This window comes from Ambystoma mexicanum, chromosome 13 (genome assembly GCF_040938575.1).
Source record: "Ambystoma mexicanum isolate Mex_15411 chromosome 13, UKY_AmexF1_1, whole genome shotgun sequence".
NCBI lineage: Eukaryota > Metazoa > Chordata > Amphibia > Caudata > Ambystomatidae > Ambystoma > Ambystoma mexicanum.
Window position 1 is genome coordinate 509,413,274 of NC_090938.1, and position 17,851 is coordinate 509,431,124.

Consider the following 17,851-nt stretch of genomic DNA (forward strand, 5'->3'; position numbering starts at 1 on the left):
GGACTAAAGGTGCCCTTGGCTGAGCATTGGTTACAATGCCCACTGATTACCAGGGACCTTGAACTGTTCAGTAAGATGCTTCAGAGGCAGGTACTGGTGCAGTTTGATGAGAAAAGTAGGGTACACCCAGTATGTTTTAACAGCAAGCCAATTAAGGGCACAGACTTCCGCAGAGCAACTGTGGAAAAAGCATGGTTTGCCATAATGTGGTAGCTGTAGAGGTTTCCACCCTAGGTTTTACTTGCACACGTTTTTCACAGTTAAAAGTGATTTACTGGGTCTATGGGCATTATTTAAGTACTCTTTGTCAAATTACAGGGCAGCATCTGTAGGGGAGGCATGGTATCACAAGTATGACACTGACACAAAGGGTACAATTGTTAAACACCTTTATTAACTTTGTGGGGTTTGGAAAAACTTAGTCTTAGTCGTGTTTGTCAAATAAAAATTGCCTATGCTAACAAAACCTAATGCCTGTACAAAAAAGTGTGTGAAGGAGGGATTTATATAAAAGGAAAATCAGTGTTCGACAAAGTATAAATGTGGCTGAATCAGCTCTCCTCCCCATGTTTAGACAGCATGAAATAAGGCAGTCTGTATAGGCAGGATTACACACCCTGGTTCGGGCTTTAACACTGAAACAGTTCAGAACATGGATCGAGGCCCGCCTGGCCTTCCACGTTAAAGGCTGTTGTTCCAGTTGTCCCCAAATAACGAAACAAAAAGTTCACACCGGTCCCCCTCTGATGGGCTCAGGCCGCTTTAAAGAAAACAAAAGTTCAACGTTGGTCCCCCTCTGCCAGGCTCAGACCTTGCCCTTGCACAGTTCAACGTTGGTCCCCCTCTGCCGGGCTCAGACCCCTCACCGGGTCTCCCTTCCCCAAGCTTTTTACACTTCGGATCTCCCTCTGTCGGGCTCAGACCGCTTTTCGGATGTCAAAGACTTTCAAATGTGCAGGGCTGCTTTTACTGACCACCACAGGACCACTCCGACTCAGAGTTCAATGATCAACTTTTCCTCTCCCCGTCTCTTGGTGTTAACTTCGTTCACTTTCGCTTTACAGTTCATTTACTTTTATCGCCTCAAACAATGTACCTTCCACAGAGACTTTCGAGTAGATTACTCCTTTTCGTCGGACCACCCCGTTACTCAGTAGGTCTCCAGACTGCCACAGGCCGCTGCAGCAAGGTTCAAAAGCAGCGAGCACTGCTCACCAAAGCTCCCGAAGAGCAGAAGCGGAGCGAGGAGAAGCCAAACAGAAGAAACAAGACGCCTGGAGGAGCGGCTGTACACCGGTGAGTGTAAGAATGGCAGCACTCATACCAGGATGGTCCGGGGCAGGAAAAGGGGCATTTGAAAATGCAGAACAAACTGAAACTTAGAATAAGTATATTTGAAGACAGAATTCAGGAATATTGAATACTGAACAAGCTGCAAAGTACTTTTGAGAATGCAACAAGAATTATTGAATACCAAACTAAAGGAAAGATATGAAAAGTATATGAAAGCAAATTGATGAGTACTTATGAACAGGGTGCAAAGCAAGTAATAAGCCTTAATGGATAAGGTGAAAGCAAAGTGGTGGAAAAGGATGAACACCACAGAGTGAGTTGTGTGAAATACACGTTGTGGCAAAGCCAAGAGACTGTCAAGGGGAAACAGAATTGAAGGTTGGTCAATGACATAGGTTCAGAGAGAGAAAACCTGTGTTGGCAAGAGAGTCCAAAGAGAAAAAATAACTATAACAAAGTGCTAAGGGTTATCGGTTATGTGACTTGTAATGGGTGGACTGTGTGGTCCAACAACTGTGCCTAGACCGAGTGACCTCTACTTGTAAAGAGCAAAGGAAAAGCCAAGACATAGAAGTTGTATTGAATAACAAGTGCTGAAGTGATTGAAGAAAGGAACAATCAGTATGAACTGTTGCAAAGCCTTGATGGTTACAAAGTTGAACTAGAAATTGTTATTGAAAACCAAGAGATTTTTGAACTGATTATAGTTTTGAAGCTGGAAGAGCTGACTTCTTGGGGAAGGGAACCCCAAGACGTTGTGACCTGTGTTAAACTCTTGGGGAAGGCAACTCCGAGGTCTTTTTTTTTTAAACTCTTTTGAACTTGGGGAAGGGGAAGCTGGGGAAGCTGGAAAAAAAGCTAGGAGCTAGCAGAAGCTTGGAACTTTATTTGGAACACGGTTTCTTTTGTTGCTGGCATCCCCACACATTGTTTATCTTTAGTTGTGAGGGCAAGTATAAGTTTTGGACACAGACAGAGTTTTGAGTTGAACTTAATGACACAAACTATCCTTAGTTTCCTTTAGTTGGGAAATACCACCTTAGCATAGGGCAAGCTAGGCCTTACTGCATCTTGACAAAAGAAAAATAAATCATTTTTTAGAAAAGTGAATCTGTTGTCTGTGTCTTACTTCATGATGCCTTCACATTCCTTGATGTAATTTGTACAAACACAACCTTTTGCACATTCTCCCCACCAAGCCTCTTACTCGCCTGAGCATGCACGTCAAGGGCAGAAAGCAGCTCATACATCAATTTCCCCATCAGGGGCACCGCCAACCTACAAATGGAATCCCCCACCCATAGGATTCAACGCACGTTGTAATTTTCCCACTGAATCCAATGGCTGGGAGGTTTTCCACGTGCCCAGAAACAAAAAGTGCAGATCACAGCATAAGGCTAAACAGCTTCATTGTCAGCACCTAAAAATGTAAAGAATAGAATACTCTCGATATTGGCCATTAAATAAAAGAGGCAATAGCTACTAATTACATCAGTGAAACATCTTCCTACTATTTCTCGTCTCATAGCAACTGTGAATCAACTTGCAATCTGCAGATAGACTATAAAATAAAACAAATTGCACATTTCCATGTTGGTCCAATCATACAATGAAGGTTTTGCAAAATAGTAAAGACGTGGAAGTGATGTTAGCACAGCTTGTAACCACTGAACTGAATAACAGATGCAAGTGTCGTATGCACACCAATCTTCTGTCTATCCTGCAAGACTTTCCAACCTCTTTTTGTTGATTTGGATATTTTTGAAACGGACAATCTCACATCTACGCCTCTTACTTATAACATAGTCTAAACAACCTGTACCTTCTGGAGCTGCTTTGCAGACTTCTGCAGCTTCTCTACAGCGTCAGCGTGTTCTTCTGGCCCAGTCCTAGAATACAAGCATGCAGCCGACTTAAAAGAAAGAAATGCTCTAGGAAGTGAGGCAAGGCTAAACAAAAGAGGGTTTGGGGAATTAAAGGGCAATCTTCCTGCTATTCTGTAAATGCACTCCAGGGATTTTCCCTTGTTCCACAGAACGGTGGACAAACTATGTTGAATTCTCATCATGATTGTGTGCGATAATGATGTGTTATTCATATAGCGCTTTCCCAAAACGTGTTACATAGAACATATTACATACAATGTTACCCAACCAAAGTTGGTACTCATTTAGAGGGGGGGAGAGGAGAGGGGCAGGAGGGCAGAGGTAGAAAGAGGGAGAGATTTGTACTTATCTTTAAACTGAGCAATCAGCACTGTGGACCACTATCTTGCCTCAGAATTTCTGCATCTGTTATTTTCAGGCTTACTCTGATATTTCCAATAGTATTGCTTGGTTGATTGTCACCCCCCTCACCCCCTTCTGCCAAATCCCACTGAGGTCTCACAGTGATGCGCTTTGAGTACCCTCCTATCCGGTCTTGTGACAGAGTCACATGACTAGGCCAGCTGGGAGCATTCTGGGAGTCAGAGGAAGCCACCCGCTACGCAATGCGACTGTTGGAGGCAATATAGAGAGTATGCCACAGTATTCTCCAACACACCCTTCAGTTCAAAGTGAGGGTAGGAACAAGTTACTTACCGGTAACTGTTGTTCTCCAGCATGGGTCTGGCATGGATTCACATGCTCATGAATCTTCCCCGTCGTCAGGTCGGGAATCCTCGGTATAGAAAAAAATCAGTATGAGTTTCGTTTCTGATCTGTCTTTCTTAGTAGTAACCAATCACTGGTCTCTGGGTCATAATGCCCCAGCCAATGACTGCCCTCTCCCTAAGCCCCGCCTCCGACAGCCATCCTCAGATTTGGTAGCACGTAAAGTGGCAGTATGACCAAGTGAAGAGCCGCAGAGGGGTAGGCGGGAGGGTTTGCATGTGAATCCATGCCAGACCCATGCTGGAGAACAACAGCTACAGGTAAGTAACTTGTTCCTTCTCCAGCATGGGGTCTGTGATGGATTCACATGCTCATGAATAAGAGAATACATAGCAGTACACACATGCACAACCACGGGAGGTGGCAACAGGCTCAACATTAAGCAATACAACAACTCAACATTAAGCAACTCTTATCTCCTCACCAGGCTCACCTTAGGCGAACAGGTTGCGCAGCACTGCTTGGCCGACCCTGGACTCCTCCCTGGAGTCCCGATCGACGCAGTAGAATCTTGTGAAGGTGTGCGTCAACCTCCACGTCGCAGCCCTGCAGATGTCCAGCAGGGGCACACCAGACAGGAACGCCGTGGTAGCAGCGATCGCTCTGGTCGAATGGGCTCTCGGACGGCCGGGCAGCTGTCGGTTTGCCAACCGGTGACAGTGCATGATGCAGCCGGAGAGCCATCTGGAAATGGAAGTCTTCGAGAGAGCCTTCCCTTGATTCACAGTCCCAAAGTTCACAAACAGCTGTGACGTCTTCCGAAAACTCTTCGTGCAGTCCACGTAGAACTTCAGCGCTCTAGCTACATTCAGCGAGTGCAAAGTCCTCTCGGCATGCGACAAAGGCGACGGGAAGAAAGCTGGTAACACCAAGGGCTCGTTGAGGTGGAAGTCCGACGGCACCTTGGGCATGAAGGAGGGGTGTGTCCTAAGCACTACCCTTGTGTCATGAAAAGTCAAGTATGGAGGCTTGCAAGATAGGGCCTGAATCTCTCCCACTCGTCGTGCAGAGGTGATGGCCACGAGGAACGCTGTCTTCCATTACAGGAACTTCAAGGGCGCGGAGTGCATAGGCTCGAATGGGGCTCCCATGAGCCTGGTCAGCACCACATTAAGTTCCCACGCCGGGGCACGAGCCTTCACCGGCGGGAATTAACGGAATAGTCCCTTCATAAATTCCTTTACCAGGCGATGAGACCACAAGGACGCCCGTCCCGTAGTCCTGGTATATCGGGAGATGGCAGCCAGATGTATTTTTATGGAGGCGTGAGCCAGTCCAGCTTTGGCCAGCGACAGTAAGTACGGCAGCACTTGAGGGGCCGTAATCCGCAGAGGGTTAATTTTCTGTGCCCAGCACCAGACAGAAAACCTCTTCCATTTATGTCCGTAGCACTTGAGAGTTGAGGACGCCCTGGCCTTTGCAAGAACCTCTCTGCAGTCGGCCGGGATGTCGTACCCTCCAAACTCTAGTGCTGCAGGAGCCAGGCCTGCAAGTTCAGTGACTCCGGGTTGTGGTGAAGAATGGCGCCTCCTTCTCTGGAGAGAAGGTCTGCGTCCGTCGGCAGCTTGACTGGTGGGAACGTTGACAAGTCCAGAAGGTCCGGGAACCAGATCTGTCTCGGCCACGCCGGTGCGACGAGGATCATCCTGCACCGGGACCTCTTGAGCTGGTTGATGAGCCGGAGCAGCAACAGCAGCGGAGGGAACGCATAAAGAAATAGGCCGTCCCAGGGGAACGAGAAAACATCGCCCATGCTGGGGGAACCTACTGGCGAACCTCCAGCACTTGGAATTCGTCGCCGTCGCGAAGAGGTCGATTTGGGGTTTGCCCCATCGTCGGAAGAGTCGATCCACTTGATCCTGGCGTAGTTCCCACTCGTGGCACGAGCGCAGCTCCCTGCTGAGTGAGTCGGCGATCGTGTTTTTTATTCCTGCCAGATGAAGAGGCACCAGAAACATCCCTTGGGCGACGGCCCAATGCCACAGATCCTGGGCTTTCTTGGATAGGGCCGGGGACCTGGTTCCGCCCTGCTTCCGGATGTAGAACATCCTGGTTCTGTTGTCGGTGAAGATCCTCACCACCTTGCACTTGAGGGACGGAAGAAAGGACCTGAGGGCCCAGAACACCGCGCGGAGCTCCAAGATGTTGATGTGGATAGACTTCTCCTCCGGGAGCCAAAGGCCTCTCGCGTGAAGATCTCCGGAGTGTGCTCCCCAACCTTCCAGGGAGGCGTCCGTCGTCACAGTCACCTGGTGAGCTGGGGTCTGAAAGTCCGTGCCCGCCGACAGATGGGAGCGGGTACCCCACCACCGGACTGCCTGACGGAACGTCTCGTTGAGAGGGACCTGTCCTCGAAGCTGCCTGTCGACTGGATCCAACGGGCGTCGAGGAACTCCTGTAAGGGTCGCATCTGAAGCCGGCAAAGGCGCACCAGATAAATGCAGGAGGACATCATCCCGAGGAAAGATTTGATAGATCTTACCCTGGCCCTGTCCGTGGCCAGCAGACGCTGCACCTTGCCTAGAATGGTCCTGGTCCTTTCCTCCGACGGCGAGGCCAGCCGCGCCACTGTGTCGAGCTTGGCTCCCAGAAACAGGGCGACCTGCGACGGAACCAGGTGGGATTTTGGAAAGTTGATGGAGAATCCCAGGTCTGTGAGCAGCTGGAGGGTCTTCGCAGTGTGTTCCACGGCGAGCTCCCTTGTCCTTGCCCGGATGAGCCAGTCGTCCAGGTAGGGGTAGACGTGGATCCCCTGTAGGCGCAGCCGCACCGCCATGGGTGCAAGGCACTTGGTGAACACCCTGGGTGCCGACTTCAATCCGAACGGGAGGGCCTTGAACTGGTAGTGCCGCCCTTGGACCACAAACCTGAGGAACTTTCGGTGTCTTTTTAGAATGGGGATGTGGAAGTACGCATCCTCCAAGTCCAACGACGACAGGAAATCGCCCTCCTCCAGCTGTCCCAGCACATGCTGGAGGGTGACCATACGGAACTTCTGTGCCTTGATGTACTTGTTCAGTCGTCGTAGGTCCAGGATGGGGCGCCATCCTCCGGTCTTCTTTTTTTACGAGGAAGTAGCTTGAGTAAACTCCGGAGCCCCGAAGCCTCTTTGGGAAGAGCTCGATGGCACCCTTCTTGAGCATCGCCCTTACTTCCAACAGTAGTTGAGGGACGTGATTTTCCTTCCTGGCCACGGGTGGAACGCGAGGGCACTTCTTCTGAAACCCGAGGGCGTGCCCTTGGGCCAGGGCGTCCAGCACCCAACGGTCAGTGGAGATGGACTCCCACACGCTGACGAACCTCGCCAGCCGGCCTCCCACTGGGGTGCTTCGGCGGGGGCCCGACCCCACGGTCGGTTCAATCTTGTTTGGAGGCCGCCTTGCCTCCTTGACCTCCCTGGCGACGACGACGACGAGCACCACCTGACTTGCCGCGTCCCCTGTAGGCTTCCTGGGACGAAGATCTTGCCGCTTGGCGGTACGTGGAGGAGCCACTGCCGGATCCCTTGGAGGCACCCTGTCTGCCTCCGGAGCTCCGAAAGGACGGTCGTCATTGTTGGAGCACTCCCAGTGCCCGGGCATTCTCTGTGTCTGTCTTGATGGCCTGAAGGGACTCATCAACTGCCTTCCCAAACAGGTTGTTCCCGTCGAAGGGCATGTCCAAAACCTTGGTTTGTATGTCCTGGCGGAAATCCGTGACCTTGAGCCATCCTCGTCGTCTCAAGCAAACGCCGTTGCCCAACTGACGGAAACTGGTGTCGGCGATGTCCGTTGCCACCGTGATGGCGTGGTCCGAAGCAATCTCCCCCTCCTGTAGGATTTCAAGAGCCTCAGCCCTTTTGGCGTCCGGAACTCCCGCAGTTTAAGCTGGAGATTACCGCTCCTTTTCCCCTTATGTGCTTTCAACAATCCAATGTAACGTAAATCAGAGGTTGAATCCATTTGATGTTCCAATTGCCAATGAATTGCCAGAGGGTATTTTGGTTCACACATCCGGAGACTGGCCAAGTGTTCTCTAATGCGAATTCTAAGTTGGCGGATAGTGCTACCCATGTAGAGTTTGCCACACACACATATAATGGCATAAACCACATGGGTGGTCCTATAATTGATGAAGTCCTTAATCGTCACTGTGGAACCAAACTTGTCAGTGAAAGTTCGACATTTGGAGAAGGCCCATGGGCACTGATTACAATTCCCACATTTATGAAAGCCTGTAAATTGTTGTAGCCAAGAGGAATTAACCATTTTGTTATCAAAAAATGAAGGACTAATCTTGACTTGATAGTGGCTGGACTTGCATGGGGGCCGTGCCACGCGGTGCTGGTCACAATTGCCTAGAGAAGACAATAAGGCTTTAAACCAATTTCAAGTTGATGAATTTATATATATTTTTTCTCAATTTCTGTTTACTTCTTTTGTGGTCTTTTGTTCTTTTTGTATTGTTTGTCTACATTGACCTGCTACTGCTGTACCACCCTCCTTACCTGATTCTTGGTATGTTTTTTACTTGCACCTTTTTCAAAATTGTCATTTACTGAATATGTTGATTATGTGATGCCACTGATGTTTGTGATCTAGCCTTGAAAACGACCTGAGTGTCGAAACACGTGTCGGGTATTTCTCAATCTACCTCATTAAAATACTGTACCTTGATTGCCGGTTGTTGTATTATAATGGTGTCAAGCGCAATCCTACCCTTCTTTACCATATACCTGTTAATTTAGTACCAGCCTGTGTGGATTGGTAGGTGGGAATTGGATTGCTGCTCACACTTCTTCATTTGATAATATGCCTTATAAACTTATTAGTGATAAATAGCGCACAGGTACCCTGTTCGTGACTCCACACTCTCTGTTCCTGTTTCTTTGTCACTTTTACTTATGCCAGCTGACCATCACTCCCTTTAATTATGGCTGATTATATGACTAACAGAGACCAAGATAGAGCGGCCTTATTTGTTCCGAGGGGCAGTACGGCGAATGCTTTCAAAAGTAATTTCTCGGTCCCAGAGACCCTGAAACAGAAATTCATTAGACCTGAAAGATTATCAAAAAAGAAATCAATAAATACTGGGAGCAAGCATCCCTTACCAATTATCTTGAAAATAACCTCATTCCCAGGGGCTTAGGTAACTTAACTTTCCCTAATTTTGATAATGAGGAGGACGCAGACCTAGCGGAACAGTGGGTAGATAATCTTAATCAGAGCTCTAAGAACATGTTAAAATTACTCATTATACATGCTACTAGAGAGCATAAAAGAGTACTCGCTCAAATTCGGGAACTCAAAGAAGAAATTACCAAAATGCCAAACGCTGAAGAAACCAAACAAAAGAACTTTGATAAGATGCATGAAATTTTAGTAGAATACCAAGATGAAATTAAGATGTGCAAATGTAGAACGTTTTTTCGAGATAAGGACTACCGTCAGGATAGAGTCTATACATTTCAAACCAAATATGATAATATTAACATCGGTTTGAAACCCTCCTCTGCTACTACCTCAGCAAACACCACTCCGTTAGTTCTGATCCTGATTCGGAAACCGAATTAAGTGAACTACAGACTAATGATATTCCAACCAATGAACCCAATCTAAAAGGCAAACATTTTTTAGGAGAAATTCGGCGCTACAAGAAAGGAAACGTAAGATTTGCAAGTACCAAACAAGTTCGCTTCAACAAAACTCCCACAGTATTTACTCCAACCACGCTAAACATACCAGGGGCAGGAGGGGGCGGAAGCGGCAGTTCAGACGAAGATCAGGCCCGTCCGGGCATCTTGACTCGCTCCAAAAACCGTTTGGGACAATAACTGATGTTGATTTAGTAACTAATCTGTCCAAACGTACTCTATCTGCTCATGAAATTTCTGCCCTTAATAAAGGTTTATCATTCTCACCTAGTGTGTGTACTAACTTTGTTAATTTCCAGGTTGAGCTCTAAAAATTTCTGAGAAAACTCAAGCTCAAAAAGTTTTTTGCCACACAGGTGACCATGTACAATCCTAAACCCAAACTCGATCTGTTGGGTGTCCTGACCCACGTTTGGACTATTAAGCTGCAACATTTGGTGCTGTGGGCTTAGAAAATCTAAGATGGCGGAAAAGCCCACAGTTGCGCCAGAATCCTGGAGAACCGCGCAGTTTGTGCGCACACCAAAATGGTTGCCTAACCTTGCCACCCACCAGTGCAAGCATGATGGGCCAGGAGTGCCATGAGTGAAATGTGTGCCAAAGGAAAAACAGCAGTGCCGGTTGGCTAAAAAAGCGCTTTAAAATCACCTTTGTTTCCCTGAATGCAAGCTAAAAATGCCTATTTTAAACATCACAAGATATTCAAAAATCTCAATGAACCCCAGCAGACATTTGGCAGAATGTATTCTTGTGTGCATACAAAATCTGGAAAGATGAAGAGCCCAAAACAATGTTTATAACAAAACTGGCTGAGCTGTGGATGTCAGCAGCTTAAGTTAAATGGACAGGAAGCCACTAAAATAGAAATGTTTAAAATAAATGAGTGACCTACTTTTGAGTGTAACATAGGTTGCAACTGTTAAATGTCATAGTTTTGAACTTAGAATCAGCATTCTAGCTGCATGTGCAAAGATTGTCAGTTTAATTTGAATGTAGAAAACTGGGAACTAAAGTGACATTTAGCTGAAGCCTGGCTGGAAGAGAGTGAATTCTGCCCGGCAACTACCCCCGACAGGAGTGAAACCTGCTCAGCCACTCTTCCCAGGCCTGGCTGCATTCTGCTGCCCCTGCCAAAAGGAGATGACACCTCTCTGATTGGATTAGGGGAGGAGCACCTGGGGACTACAGGAAACTAAACAAAGCACTGTCCCTGGCTCAGGCAAATGTTATATTGGGGGGGTTGTAAAAATGGCTTCCTCTTGGGAGAAACTGGGAGGGGCAGTGCCTGTGAGAGCAAGCTGAGCTTGGGGGAAGTGGATAAACCAGAAATTCCACCATGTGCTTTGGAAAACCACACCCCTTTGGGGCCAGAGCATGATTTTAAAAAGATGGATAATTCATAATGCAGACTTGTAAAAAGTATATAAATAACATCATCATTCTTGTGATTTTTCTGTGCACATTTTAAGAGGTGTTAGGACCCTGTGGTATGTTCTTGGGGATAGTAGCGGAAAAAAGGTTGTTACTCCAAATGTATGCATGTTAAAAATCTGACACTTTATCATCTGAAACCCATATCCCTGGTGCACAAAAGGTTTAGAGGTTATCTGGATGAAAAGGGGAGAATTCTGTCATAAGTGGACACGACATCCTACAAAGACAAGGATCGGATGGTTTGGTGCTACAGAAAATATGTTAGCTGGACCTATAATATTAGAGAAAAATGGTACATAGATAAATATGTATTTGGGTCAGAAATAGATTTGTGTGCAATTTGACAAGGGCAGGTTCCTCTGACCATAAAACCTACAGCATCACTCTGACACTCCATTTCTTTCCCCCAATCAAGGGATAGAGGAAAGCTTGGCCAATGATAAGTGAGAGGGGCAGGCTTAGCTAGGCCCAGGCACACACCCATTTTCAAAACACATAAAAAGAACATTGAAACCCAGGTAGAGAGATTCACTTTCCACTTTCTTGCGGGACGCTTTGCCGGGAGTCTTCAGACTTCACATCCAGAGATCCAGACTTCAAATCCATCAATCTCCAGAGACCAGAAATTAACTCCAGAATTTGTAGCAGAGAGGCCTGAATCCACAAGCTGAATCCTCTTCAGCAGGCCTCAAAACCAACCAAACTATTCAACAGCCGGGCGAGCTGTTTGAATCCTTTGCCAAGAACTTTTGCAAGAACCTGTAGCAGTATCCAGAAAGCAGTGCTGTATCCGGAACCAGAGAGAACCAGAGACCAGATCGCTGTGAAGAACTGCTAGCAGAAGTCCAGCCAATCCTGACCCGATCGGTGACGAAGTCGCATTCCTGTCCAAAATCTAGTGCGAGTACCCAGCTAGCACTGTGCCAAAACCAATCTCTTAGTTTAAAATAATCTAATCCAAACTATTTTAGGCTATTAGAACTGCCTCCTAGAATCGTGTCATTCGTGTCATCTTTAAAACTGAAAACTGTCATCTGTCATTCTGAGCTTTAAAATTTCAAATCCGAAAAACTACCTTTACTAAATCGGCCGTATCTCCGGAACCGTTTGTGCTAGGAGCGAGATTTAACTTTCGTCTTAAAGCTAAGATTCTAAGCTTTCCAACGAGCCTAGAACCTACTCCTTATAGTGCCTCCGTAATTGCGCTCGACGCACGCGACTAAATTTGCCGCGATTTGACATTTTGCTTAATTTCAGCCACGTGTAAAAATATTTGTCCTTGCTTTCCTTGCTGAAATTCGTGTGCAACCTGACACTCATTCATAGAGCATTGCTAAAGTGATCCTGAACTGATTCAAAGTATCTATCAACTACCCTGAACCCCCTATAGGGAATTGAAAGACTTTTTAGCATATTTTTCACTCAATTGCAACCACATCAAAGTATATTGCCTGTGTTTAAAACTCCTACCCGTTTTCCTCTAAGCTTGCTAGGGGGGGAACTGAATTATATTTGATTGCATTCCTGAGAACTGTGTGCTTTCCTTCCATCTCTTTACCTTGCATAAAGGGATAAAGGGGGGGGTGAATTGTCAAAGAAAAGTGATTACATTGTCTTTTGTCGAAGTCATATCAAGTTATTTCTGTTCTGCATTTTCATTCATCATTGCATTGTCCTTGAAGCCATAAAAGCATTCTCAGCTACTTTATCCTCTCTATATTACTTCTAAGCCATCAAAAAGAGTGTACCACTGTAACATTATCCATTGTTGATCACTATCATCTTCACAAGTGTGTTATCAAACATTCATTTATTATAAAAGTGATATATATATATATTGTTTAATTTTCAAATAAACCTTTTAATTTGCAAAACAAACCTACTTCTTGGCTCAGTGGGGTCAGGGGGATTCTAAGAGAGGGGTGTTATATAAGGGTTGTCATCCAGAGTAAACGAACTGGACATAAAAATATATCAATAAGGGTTTCCCTCAGCATCCCAGACTAGGCGTTGACTTAGCTGTAGTGTTGAATTGAATCCGCTTACAAAGTGGGGGCTCGGAGCCGGGATATTCTGGGTTAGATTTACCACTTGTGCAGCTTAATACAGTGTGCCAACTGACCGGATACACATCCGGTTAGATCACCACGCTGTTTTACACTGTGAAAGCACCCCTCAAAAGAATGCTCTAAGGAAACGGTCTGTTTTGCAAAATAAAATACAAACGTCTGTAAGTCAGGAAAGAACTCAAATTCCAGAATGACGACACTGGTAGACATCAAAATAGCCAGAGAGCACTTCTTACATAAGCTATTTGTGAGAGGTGAATGGACTGAGCAGGGCCAGGATGCGTGGTTGCAGGCCATCACACAACAGGTCACTGCAACTGGGTTAGATATCTGGAGAGATCAGGGTCCCTTACATGTGGCCCTGAGCGAACTATACATGGCTCCTAAAGCTAAAGATGAACATGACAAGATGGTTAGGATAGCGGTATATTTGTATCTATATATGGGAGCCATACAGGACAAATGTGCTGAAGGCCAAGATCTGGCAAGTAGGCAACTGTTGGCCTTAGAGAAGGCCCAATCTGACCTGGTCTCTTCTGTGCAGAGGAGCCAGAATGATAGTAGGCAGTATATCATTAAAATAAAAGAGGACATGGATATACTGCAACAGGAAAAGACAGATCAGGATACCAGAATTCTGGCTTTGCAGAAGGAGCACCAAGACAGTTTGGACTCCTTACTGCAGAGCCAGAAAAAGCTGGAGCAACAGATCAATTTCAACAGCGCATGCACAGAGCAGGTAGCCATCCTGCAAATCCAACTAGACAGAGAGAAAGAGGAAAGCAATAAATTGATTTTGAAAGACCTGGATAGCCAGGCAGAGTTTGATGAAGAACACCAGAAAGCTGGTGCCTTTCAAAGGCAGAGGGACGACCTGGCGTCACAAATGCAGGCGCTTGGTCAGGAAAGGGATACCTTAGGCCAGGAAGTCTGCCATTTAAAAAGAAAAATTGAAGAAAATCACTTGGCCCTCCAGGGGCTGGGTCACCTCCAAAAAGAGCATCAGGGCTTGCTAGATCACACCAGGAGGGTGGAGGAGGCTCTGGGAAGAAAGGAGCAGGCCAGTAGGGATGGGACTCAGGAGGTAACCCTCCTGCAGCAGAGACTGGCCCAGTACTCCAGGACCAATCAGGAGGCACAGAGAGAAACTGAGGCTCTCTGTCAGCACAATGATAGGCTCCAGCAACAGGTAGCCATGCAGGAGAGACTGATAGAGTCTAGTAAGGCCTTAACTGAGGAACTGAAAGCGCAGGCTCTTGCATTGCAACAGGGAGCAGGGGCTGACAGAGATGAAGATCGCTGGGAAAGGGAAATACCTGAGCATAACCTCAGAAGCCCTAGTACCAGAGGCCTTAATCTCTCTCAGTCCCTGTACTCTGCCACCACCATGTCCCCTGGCGCGGATCAGCACAGGGCCACAGGAATGGCAGATTACTATCCAGCCAAAAGTATGGGGCTCATAGGCCAGTACCACCCAGGAATGGATGGGCGGGCACCCGGGTATGGGCACCCAAGTACAGTGCAATTTAGTGGGGAACCCCAGGAAATTAGGCCCCCTACGGGCATCCTAAAAACCTCTGCCCAGTTAGGTCACTGGGGGGGGTACCCATCAAATCCTGGTAGCAAGGAGGGATCTGAAGACTCCTCTGAGCGTCACAGGACACAGGAGACCAGGTCCCCACATTCTGCCAGCTATTCCCAGGCTCGCAGAATCCGGGAAAACCTGGAAGATCAGACGGGCACCTCTGGGAGCAGTGCTTCTGAATCAGAGGATGAATGGACCAGGGTTACCCGAACCAAAAAGGCCAATAAGGTGAAAAGGGCCTTGCTTAAGGACCCCTTAAAACAGATTAAGGCAATCAGGAGTGTCATCACGCCTTATCATAAGAACGCCAAATATTCTGTTTGGGAACACTTGGAGCTCTATGAGCAAATGATGGAGACTTTCCATTTGAAGGACAGCAGTAGCTGCATCCAGTACGTCAAATGGACATTCTCCCCTGAATACTCAGTTTCTTTGCGGGGCTGGAGGACCAAAACCATTCAAGATGGTCCACATATAGGGCGGCCAACTTGAAACATTTTTCTGTACATAGAAATCCCCAAGAGGCTCGCAAGGCAGCCTACAATTTGCAATGTGGGGAGAATCAGGCCCCACAAGAATTAGTGCAAGAATTGAAGCGTACCTTTGCGCAGACCACCAGAAGGGTGCGCACGGACAGCAGAGAATTCATCAACACATTTTTCCATGCTCTTCCCAAGTACATAATGACCCAGCTCGTGAGAGATTTTCACGAGAAAAGCTCTTTAGACTGGGTCATTGAGCAAGCCACCCGGAGGTGCAGAAGCCCATAGAAAATAAAAGTAATGCACAGAAAAACCCCAAAACCAACAGCACCCCTGCTGCTGCCAAGGTGGCAGAGGTAAAGGTTGCCCCCGTTTTAGATTTGGAGATGGGGGGGCCTAAAAACCTGCCTGCGCCAAATAATTCACAGCCCAGAAGGCCCTCGGGCCAGTCACAGACAGGGAGTCGAGGAGGTAGTCCCACAAATGGGATCCCTCGCTCTCCTGATTATGTAAGTCCCCGCTACAAGAGAAACCGACCCATCCTGGGTTATGTGTGGACTCCTCCAGGCCAAGGGGGGGGATCCAGTCAAGCACCTAACCCAGAGAACTTCCCTCCAAACTTCCCACAGGAGGGCAGAATTTCACCAAACCCTGGGCCGAACTTTTTCCCCAGGTATCCACAAGGTTTCCAGCTCCAAACTCATCCATCCTTCTTTCCCCAATTCCCTGAGCCCAGACAACCTAATCCGGGAGAGGGGAGGTCAAGGGTGGAGGGGTACCCAAATCTTCCCAACCCGGGGTATTACCATAGAAGGGATAGCTACCCTTCCCGGGATAAGCCCAGGGGAGAAAATAGAGCCCCGTATCAGTCTGAGCGGGTTTCACAATTAGAGCGCCAGTGTTACACCTAATTTGGTCTCCGCAGTGTTTTGCCGACTCTCGAACATGGCTCAAACACTTCCGGGTATCTACGGAACGGGCTGTAACGCTCTAGCGTTCTCTCCAGATCTCAACCGAAGGTTGACCACGCCCCCTGATTTCCGCACAGTATATCCAGACACCCAACCCGTCGCAAGACGCGTTGCTTCTCTCTTTACGACAAGCTGTACGCTCCGTAAGTTTCGCGTAGATCTCATCTGCCTTAACCACTATTTCCTACTCCTTACTACCACCCTCTTAACGCTGTTCTCTTAATTATTTGTGTTTTCTTATTTTACGCTAGAAAACCCTGCCGGGCTTGCAGGCAAAGGTTCTTTCTTCATTACGAATCTTCCTCGTTCCTTTTGTGATTTCCACAGGTACACTACGCTCAGTGGTCTGTTTCTCTCCACTTACTCATTATCTCCGATGGATACTTTTATTAGTTATTCTTTGCTATTTTTGTTATCTTTACAATAGCAGTTCCGACCCCGGCCATAGCCACAGTATCAGTAGGATTTTCTACCCGGAAGTACAGGACAGGGATTTCTCTTTGTTGCAATCACAAAGACGGTAAGGGAGGCACTTTTAGGTAGTAAGACAGTTTGTAACATACTATTGGAAGGTTAACCAACTTATCCTTCTTTAGCCCTGTTGAATCAGGACAGAATTCCTGCTTCATCTTGTTCTTACCTTAAGATAGACCGGATAAGACCCAGGTAATCCGTGTATTCTGTTTACTTTTATTTTTCTTACTTTCACTCCTTGTATTCACCAGCCTGTCACTTTGTGAATTATTCCACCCAGTTTTAATTTCTACGGTTCCATTGACGATCATCTCCTTGCCTGAACAGAGGAAGTTAATTCCGGCTGGTTTCAGGACTCTACGAACCCTAGCAGCCCGACACAGGGTTTTTTCCCCCCATTGGGGGTTTTCCCTGGGGGTTCCTGTGCGTCCTGACTCTCGGAGTCGGAGGTATAGGGGTCCCTAGGAGGAACCTCATTGTCTTCTCTTCAACATTTTCGGATCTAGTTACCAAGCAAGTCTTGAGGTGGGTAACAACTTGTGTGATTGATACTTGAGTTTGATGAAAGAGAAGTTCCGAAAATAGACATTACAGTAAGCAACGCCTAATTGGCCTAGAACTGAGTATCGGTTTACAAGTTGTTATTTACCATGGATCAACAGATTCAACAGTTAATAGCAGCAGTACAGTCTTTGACTGCGGAGGTACAGAACCTCAAACAGGAGAATGCCAATCTACGGCAAACACAACAGAATCAGCAACAGGCCGCTCAAATTGCAGCTCAACAATCAGCTGTAAGTAGAGTCCCTCATTGTTCTGAAGTCCCTCCGGGGCCCTTGCCTGGGGGACAATTTGATGGAAATCCTCACAAGATCAAAGAGTTCCTTGATGCCTGTTCGATTCAGTTTTCTTTTAAGAATGCCTTTTTTCACACTGATCGCGATCGAGTGGGATACAGGATTTCCCAAATTGTGGGCCCAGCTCTTGCCTGGGCGACTCCGTTGGTTAGGACTAACATCATTCTTGATTCCTATCCTGCTTTTTGCAACAGTGTAAAGTCAATGTTTGGAAGGCAAGAGATAAGAATAGCTGCTCAGGAACACCTGCTTGACCTTAGGCAGGGAAGTCAGGATTTATTGACATATATCACTAGATTTCGACAGATTGCTAGTGAATCCAATTGGTCAGATGACGCCCAAGTTACTTTGTTTACGAGGGGTCTTTCGGAGGAGTTGAAGGACGAGATTTCTAGGG

The 17,851-nt window shown here is 47.0% G+C and overlaps 1 protein-coding gene across 1 annotated transcript in view; it reads right to left on the reverse strand.

Moving 5' to 3' along the window:
- AARSD1 (alanyl-tRNA synthetase domain containing 1) overlaps window positions 1–17,851 on the reverse strand; it is a 441,451-nt gene that overhangs the window by 114,038 nt on the left and 309,562 nt on the right. The window contains exon 13 of the mRNA XM_069634186.1: window positions 3,116–3,182. Coding sequence (XP_069490287.1) covers window positions 3,116–3,182 — 67 coding nt within the window. The remainder of the gene's footprint in view (window positions 1–3,115; window positions 3,183–17,851) is intronic.